General features: G+C 37.8%; 1 protein-coding gene across 1 annotated transcript; it reads right to left on the bottom strand.

The window, feature by feature from the left end:
- Positions 1-600: 600 nt before the first annotated feature.
- Positions 601-2200, bottom strand: LOC121377904 (kelch-like protein 25). Its single transcript, XM_041506000.1, has 2 exons — positions 1945-2200; positions 601-1724 (listed from the first exon to the last, which is right to left on the bottom strand). The coding sequence occupies exons 1-2, from the start codon at positions 2198-2200 to the stop codon at positions 601-603; spliced, it is 1380 nt and encodes a 459-aa protein (XP_041361934.1).
- Positions 2201-9211: the final 7011 nt, after the last annotated feature.

Below are 9211 nucleotides of genomic sequence, written 5' to 3'. Positions count from 1 at the left end.
CAGCGTTCACAATGCTTTGTTTGCAGAACTAAGTCTTTTATTTCCTCTCATACCACGAGGCGACGTCTCACACTGAGATTATTACAGCGTTCACAATGCTTTGTTTGTAGAACTAAGTCTTTTATTTCCTCTCATACCACGAGGCGAGCTCTCACACTGAGATTATTACAGCGTTTACAATGCTTTGTTTGTAGAACTAAGTCTTTTATTTCCTCTCATACCACGAGGCGACGTCTCACACTGAGATTATTACAGCGTTCACAATGCTTTGTTTGTAGAACTAAGTCTTTTATTTCTTCTCATACCACGAGGCGACCTCTCACACTGAGATTATTACAGCGTTCACAATGCTTTGTTTGCAGAACTAAGTCTTTTATTTCCTCTCAGACCACGAGGCGACCTCTCACACTGAGATTATTACAGCGTTCACAATGCTTTGTTTGTAGAACTAAGTCTTTTATTTCTTCTCATACCACGAGGCGACCTCTCACACTGAGATTATTACAGCGTTCACAATGCTTTGTTTGTAGAACTAAGTCTTTTATTTCCTCTCAGACCACGAGGCGACGTCTCACACTGAGATTATTCAATGAACAACCATCACGATGTTTTTCCAGATGACATTGTGCACACATCGTACACTTCGCCATTTCCAGGTGACTTAGGGAATGTAGTCTGTTCTTGTTTATCTTCTGCGACGTTTAATTTGCTGATGGCATCTGCAGTAAAACACAGCAAGCTTCCATTTCTGTGTGTTACACCAAAGCGAAAATTCAATGATTTCCATTGCGGTGTGGATTTAACCTGAATCTTGATTTCTCCACCCGTGTTGGTGACCTGGAGATGCATCATGTGGCCGTCGTTGTCTAACAGATAAACGTCTGGGAGGTGAACAAAGCCTCTTAGTAACTTAGAGCTACAAGGTAACTTTGTGTTCAGCTGTCTGACAGTGTGGGTTCTGGTGTTAAAACACTGGATAACATCTGACCCGAATGAGTCTGTCATTCCTCCCATAACGAGAATGTTCTCACCAACTGTAACAGGGAAAGTATTATATCGTCTCAATCCCAAATCTCCAACAGCCTGCCAGTGCGTCTCACTCTCGCTCAATTCCTCTATTGTGTTACTATAGTAACCACCTATCGAGTACACTTTAGAGTTAGCTGTGGACATACAGTGATGGCAGTGATCATGTTTGAGATCTGGACCTACTGTCCACACTTTCGTAATTGTGTCATAAATTAATGTGTCTTTCCTCCTGTTATATCCACCAGTGATATAGATCTTGTCGTCCAAACCTGCTGCTGAATAGAAATATCCAGGATCTACTGGAGCTGGTGGGACGTCCTCCCACTTGTTGTCTGACGTAAAACGAGACAGAAGTGACGTCTTGTTATGATGGAGAACGAAGACATCACGTATTTTAGTACTGACCCTTGAACGAGCCGATACTTGACATTGTGAACGTAGCACTTTTTGTATCATTACCTGGACAAATTTGTTTTTACAAACAATGTCTGAAAATGTGACGTCATCAATCAGAAACTGTGAATCTACAATATCGAGACGCACGTTTTCAAAAATAACTTTGACGTCATCTGGTTCCGGGTTATTATGCTCAATCCACTTCATGACGCCTTTCAGAATGATGTCTTCTGTACATTCCATCTCTTCTTTGGAAATTATTTCCAGCAATTCGTCCTTTGACAGCTGAACAACATTTTCTGTTTAAACAAAATCAGCAAACTTCTCAGCCATATAGAAAAAAGCTCTGTTGGACAAGTCGTGTTAATTGTACATTTTCAGAAGTCTCCACCAACCCAGACAGTTTTTATCAGTTAGAGTCAGTCCTTCCTTCAGGTGTAGTACACAGAGCTGTTTGATGTTGTCGAGCTGCATCATCGCAGCAGCATCTATTACCTGCATACAGTTATCTTCACTCACTAGATTGATTCCACACAAACACATTTTGGTTATCTTCGAACACTGATAGCGACACCGTGGGAAGGTTCAAGACGCCCGTCTGACTCTCTGACATATCAGAACTGAACATGGCCCGGAAATACGAAGACATCGCCGCAAGGACAATACGGCTTCCGGTCGTTGTTCCGTCTTTACATATAATTTGTATGTCAGTGAAAGTACGTTTTGTAATCTCTTCGTGGATGTTTACCAGAAGTTGTGCTTGAGCTTTCTCCATTGTACAAGATAAACAAACTGAAATGAAAGAAAACATTGATAACAATATTCTAGAAATGTCCATGCATAACCACATGAGAAACACAAGATTGTAAGTGACGTTGATGACATGGCATGTTCACATCATGTACTATATAAAAATAATACATAAATAAATAAAAATAATAGTTTCATTTTCATGTATCGAATCACAGCTTAGATAAATTATACAAGAAAATTACGAATGGTCAAAAGTTCAAACCCCCCTCTCCCTGGTAATACTAAAAATACAACACTCTAGATAATCCTTTAAATCCAACATCAGTTCCCTTTATGTAACATCGTTTATTACGAATGGTCAAAAGTTCAATCATGATGTTCTCAGTTATGTTGCTAAACGTTTTGAATTTTTGTCTTTCATTTTGCTTGCTTAAGGGTCAGTCTGGCCACAGTCACAGTTATCTTTGAATCCGGAAATTTTTAGTCTGCTGTTTGACTTATTTCATGGCAGACAGCTTTGAAATGGTAACTATTTCATGAAGTTGACAGGGGGGATCATGTAGTTTGTAAACATGTTTAACTTATGACATTGAAGACTTGTTTGTGGTAATTCCGGCCCATGCAAAAGAAGTGTGTTTTGTGCAAAAGTGGGTATACACCTGCCAGGTTTATGGGTGTGTTTGTTTAAACCAATTTGGGAGACAGAGCTAGACAACAGGGGTTGTCCTTTTCAGGGAGGCAAAGGAACATACAAAAATCCATGGGACTGCTGATATTAAGAAAACTGTTATAGCCACTAATGCTATATAGAAACATATAGTGTAATTAATTGTGGTCTGTGGCCCATCCAGCATCTCCCCGTCGGTGGGCTATTTCTAGTTCTAGTCACGACTGTTGTATATTTGATCCTGTTTGTGGGGTGATACATATAAAAGATTCCGTACCACTAGTAGACATAATCAGTCTCGTGACTAAGCGGCTTCACAAGTAAATAGCTGTAAGTAATTTGATATGGCTAGGAGGTCATTTTCATCTGAACTAGACTGGCGATATCAGCGAAGAAACCCTAGCTCTGCCACTGTCCAATAATTGTGAAGCTTCTATAGAATTGTCGAGTTGTATATTAACTTTGCAAATCAATGTCATATAGTGAATGCTACTGTATTTGAAATGAAGGTGAGGCTGTGTAACATTTGAAGTGTCTAAATTATTGCACTACAGAATAGAGCTTTAACGTGTACTGATACATGAAGTTTGCACTACAGAATACAGCTTTAACGTGTACTGATACATGTAGTGTGCACTACAGAATACAGCTTTAACGTGTACTGATACATGTAGTGTGAACTAGAGAATACAGCTTTAACGTGTACTGATACATGTAGTGTGCACTAGAGAATACAGCTTTAACGTGTACTGATACATGTAGTGTGCACTAGAGAATACAGCTTTAACGTGTACTGATACATGTAGTGTGCACTAGAGAATACAGCTTTAACGTGTACTGATATATTTAGTGTGCACTAGAGAATACAGCTTTAACGTGTACTGATACATGTAGTGTGCACTAGAGAATACAGCTTTAACGTGTACTGATACATGTAGTGTGCACTAGAGAATACAGCTTTAACGTGTACTGATACATGTAGTGTGCACTAGAGAATGCAGCTTTAACGTGTACTGATGCATGTAGTGTGCACTAGAGAATGCACCTTTAAGCTTGATACATGTAGTGTGCACTACTGATGTACTGATACAGTGTGCACTAGAGAATACAGCTTTAACGTGTACTGATATATTTAGTGTGCACTAGAGAATACAGCTTTAACGTGTACTATATTTAGTGTGCACTAGAGAATACAGCTTTAACGTGTACTGATACATGTAGTGTGCACTAGAGAATACAGCTTTAACGTGTACTGATACATGTAGTGTGCACTAGAGAATACAGCTTTAACGTGTACTGATACATGTAGTGTGCACTAGAGAATACACCTTTAACGTGTACTGATACATGTAGCTTTAACGTGTACTAGATGTAATAGACAGCTTTAACGTGTACTGATACATGTAGTGTGGACTAGAGAATACAGCTTTAACGTGTACTGATATATGTAGTGTGCACTAGAGAATACAGCTTTAACGTGTACTGATATATTTAGTGTGGACTAGAGAATACAGCTTTAACGTGTACTGATACATGTAGTGTGCACTAGAGAATACAGCTTTAACGTGTACTGATACATGTAGTGTGCACTACAGAATACAGCTTTAACGTGTACTGATACATGTAGTGTGCTTTAACGTGTACTGATGTAGTGTGCACTAGAGAACAGCTTTAACGTGTACTGATACATGTAGTGTGCACTAGAGAATACAGCTTTAACGTGTACTGATACATGTAGTGTGCACTAGAGAATACAGCTTTAACGTGTACTGATATATGTAGTGTGCACTACAGAATACAGCTTTAACGTGTACTGATACATGTAGTGTGCACTAGAGAATACAGCTTTAACGTGTACTGATACATGTAGTGTGCACTAGAGAATACAGCTTTAACGTGTACTGATACATGTAGTGTGCACTAGAGAATACAGCTTTAACGTGTACTGATACATGTAGTGTGCACTAGAGAATACAGCTTTAACGTGTACTGATATATTTAGTGTGGACTAGAGAATACAGCTTTAACGTGTACTGATACATGTAGTGTGCACTAGAGAATACAGCTTTAACGTGTACTGATACATGTAGTGTGCACTAGAGAATACAGCTTTAACGTGTACTGATACATGTAGTGTGCACTAGAGAATACAGCTTTAACGTGTACTGATACATGTAGTGTGCACTAGAGAATACAGCTTTAACGTGTACTGATATATGTAGTGTGCACTAGAGAATCCAGCTTTAACGTGTACTGATACATGTAGTGTGCACTACAGAATACAGCTTTAACGTGTACTGATACATGTAGTGTGCACTAGAGAATACAGCTTTAACGTGTACTGATACATGTAGTGTGCACTAGAGAATACAGCTTTAACGTGTACTGATACATGTAGTGTGCACTAGAGAATACAGCTTTAACGTGTACTGATACATGTAGTGTGCACTAGAGAATACAGCTTTAACGTGTACTGATACATGAGTGTGCACTAGAGAATACAGCTTTAACGTGTGCACTAGCACTAGAGAATACAGCTTTAACGTGTATGATACATTTAGTGTGCACTACAGAATACAGCTTTAACGTGTACTGATATATTTAGTGTGCACTAGAGAATACAGCTTTAACGTGTACTGATATATGTAGTGTGCACTAGAGAATACAGCTTTAACGTGTACTGATATATTTAGTGTGCACTAGAGAATACAGCTTTAACGTGTACTGATATATTTAGTGTGCACTAGAGAATACAGCTTTAACGTGTACTGATATATTTAGTGTGCACTAGAGAATACAGCTTTAACGTGTACTGATATATGTAGTGTGCACTAGAGAATACAGCTTTAACGTGTACTGATATATGTGCACTAGTGTGCACTAGAGAATACACAGCTTTAACGTGTACTGATATATGTAGTGTGCACTAGAGAATACACCTTTAACGTGTACTGATGATGTAGTGTGCACTAGAGAATACAGCTTTAACGTGTACTGATACATGTAGTGTGCACTAGAGAATACAGCTTTAACGTGTACTGATATATGTAGTGTGCACTAGAGAATACAGCTTTAACGTGTACTGATATATGTAGTGTGCACTAGAGAATACAGCTTTAACGTGTACTGATACATGTAGTTTGCACTAGAGAATACAGCTTTAACGTGTACTGATATATGTAGTGTGCACTAGAGAATACAGCTTTAACGTGTACTGATACATGTAGTGTGCACTAGAGAATACAGCTTTAACGTGTACTGATGCATGTAGTGTGCACTAGAGAATACAGCTTTAACGTGTACTGATATATGTAGTGTGCACTAGAGAATACACCTTTAACGTGTACTGATATATGTAGTGTGCACTAGAGAATACACCTTTAACGTGTACTGATATATGTAGTGTACACTAGAGAATACACCTTTAACGTGTACTGATATATGTAGTGTGCACTAGAGAATACACCTTTAACGTGTACTGATATATGTAGTGTGCACTAGAGAATACAGCTTTAACGTGATACTACAGATACCTTTAATGTACTGTGTGCACTAGAGAATACAGCTTTAACGTGTACTGATATATGTAGTGTGCACTAGAGAATACACCTTTAACGTGTACTGATATATTTAGTGTGCACTAGAGAATACACCTTTAACGTGTACTGATATATGTAGTGTGCACTAGAGAATACACCTTTAACGTGTACTGTACTGATATATTTAAGTGTGCACTAGAGAATACAGCTTTAACGTGTACTGATATATGTAGTGTGCACTAGAGAATACAGCTTTAACGTGTACTGATATATTTAGTGTGCACTAGAGAATACAGCTTTAACGTGTACTGATATATTTAGTGTGCACTAGAGAATACACCTTTAACGTGTACTGATATATTTAGTGTGCACTAGAGAATACACCTTTAACGTGTACTGATATATTTAGTGTGCACTAGAGAATACACCTTTAACGCGTACTGATGTATTTAGTTTGCACTAGAGAATACACCTTTAACACGTACTGCTATATTTAGTGTGCACTAGAGAATACAGCTTTAAGGTGTACTGATATATTTAGTGTGTTCTACAGAATACACCTTTAACGTGTACTGATATATTTAGTGTGCACTAGAGAATGCACCTTTAACGTGTACTGATATATTTAGTGTGCACTAGAGAATACATCTTTAACGTGTACTGATATATTTAGTGTGCACTAGAGATAACACTTTTAACGTGTACTGATATATTTAATGTACACTAGATAATATACTTTTAACATGTACTTATATATCTAGTGTGGAGTAGAAAATACTAAATATATTTAGTTTGCACTAGAGAATACACCTTTGTCGTGTACTGATATATGCAGTGAGCACTAGAGAATACAGCTTTAACGTGTCCTGATATATTTAGTGTGCACTAGATAATACAGCTTTAATGTGTACTGATATATTTAGTGTGCACTAGAGAATACAGCTTTAATGTGTACTGATATATTTAGTGTGCACTAGATAATACACCTTTAACGCATACTGATGTATTTAGTATTGACTAGAGAATACACCTTTAACGCGTACTGATGTATTTAGTGTTGACTAGAGAATACACATTGAACATGTACTGATGTATTTAGTGTGTACTAGAGAATGCACCTTTAATGCGTACTGATATATTTAGTGTGCACTAGAAAATACACCTTTAACGCGTACTGATGTATTTAGTGTGCACTAGAGAATACACCTTAAACGTGTACTGATATATTTAGTGTGTTCTATAGAATACACCTTTAACGCGTACTGATAGAATCACTAAATCTATCTCGTTCCAATCTGTTTATGGCCTGTAATGTTCCCGCCCACCGAAAACAAATTAAACGGTTTTTTTTTGACAATTGTTAATTTTGTTTAGCTGGAGAATAACTAATTTACTGTGTTCTCATTGTCCCCCCCCCCCCCCCCCCCCCCCCCCAGTATTTTCTTTTCGTATGACCCTCCTAGCGAGGTAAATAAGAGGCGTATTTGCTACTGCACTCCTCCCCCTCTCCACTCCGAAATACTTTGGGTTTTTTTTATGACCCTCTAGTGTTCGCAGTTACAGATAGCTGGAGTGTCATGCGGTCCTATTCGTGTTATATGTCAGAATATGTGAACAGCATTCGAATAGCGGCAAGTTGACCTAACTTTACACTTTGTTCTCAAAATATACTTGTCTGACGAGTTAGAAATAAATTCGTCAAAGTGTTTTTATTATCAGCAGAGTTACACATGTTTTATGCACTAGTTAACGGTGTACTGATGATTTGTAAAAACATATATTCTAATAATTTACTTACTGCTTTACGCCAAGAGAGAGAGAGAACACCTGACAAAATGGCCGTCACGAGACTTGTTAGAAATGTCGAATACGTGACAGGTTGCTAGGGCTGTTCTAAACAGTATCGCGTCACGGGTGGGGGTTGCAAATGATGTTATCAAGTTGTTTCCCGGTATCTACCGTCTACAAACTAAAAGTGAAAGCGTCACTTTGTTGCTTTTTTTTTTTTTTTTTTCTTTCTTTTGGTTTGAGACATACATCAAGGAAACCCAACAAACTAGGAATAACTGAGGTGCTTGTCACACCTTTCCTGTGATCCGTTCTAGAACCGCCCTTGGCAAGAGTTTCAGCTTTCATATTCAACGGGTCATACAATAAGCTATAAATGCACCAACGACGACTCGTTTGGCTGTCAATGTAAATAGTGACCTACATTAATATGTATACTCCGACTCTCGGCTACCTGTGTCACACGACCGCCTTTCAAGCATAAAACATCTTTATTAAAGGGACATACTCTAGTTTTTAAATACTAAGACATATTTTTGACTATTAGAGCTGTTTTTGATAACTGAAATCCTACTTGACTTAGATTTTATGGTTTAGATTATCCATTTCCGTACATTCGAAGTGTTTTTGGTCATCCTGGATTTTTTAATAGCACAAAATGCATTTTTCATATTTTTTAAAACGAACGTCGGTCTGAGAAGTAACAGTTATTGAGTCGAGTTTTAATCTATTTTTAGAGGGTATTTGACCATTTCAAAGTCACAGACTCATGTCTCACTCAATTGTAACTTTATCCAAATGTGTTATAGGTTTGTAGATTAACTAAACTTAGTGTGCATTTCCATGGGTTGAAACTAGGGTGTGTCCCTTTAAAGGAAAGACAACTCAACTGCAGTAGTATAAAATCTTTATTAAGGGAAAGACAACTCGTCTACAGTACTATAAAATCTTTATTAAAGGAAGGACGTGAATGTCCTCTAATAGTGTACAGACTGCCACACGTTTCAAGAATATCAACTCTTTATTAAGGGAAAAACAA

The sequence above is a fragment of the Gigantopelta aegis genome, chromosome 7 (genome assembly GCF_016097555.1).
Source record: "Gigantopelta aegis isolate Gae_Host chromosome 7, Gae_host_genome, whole genome shotgun sequence".
Classification (NCBI taxonomy): domain Eukaryota; kingdom Metazoa; phylum Mollusca; class Gastropoda; order Neomphalida; family Peltospiridae; genus Gigantopelta; species Gigantopelta aegis.
Note: the sequence above shows the minus strand (reverse complement) of the source record. Positions and strands in the feature narration are given on the sequence as shown.

Coding starts and splice junctions, on each gene's coding strand:
- LOC121377904 (XM_041506000.1), bottom strand. CDS start 2,200: ATGGAGAAAGCTCAAGCACAACTTCTGGTAAACATCCACGAAGAGATT. Junction 1,725..1,944: donor GTTTGTGTGGAATCAATCTA/GTGAGTGAAGAT, acceptor TTGTTTAAACAG/AAAATGTTGTTCAGCTGTCA.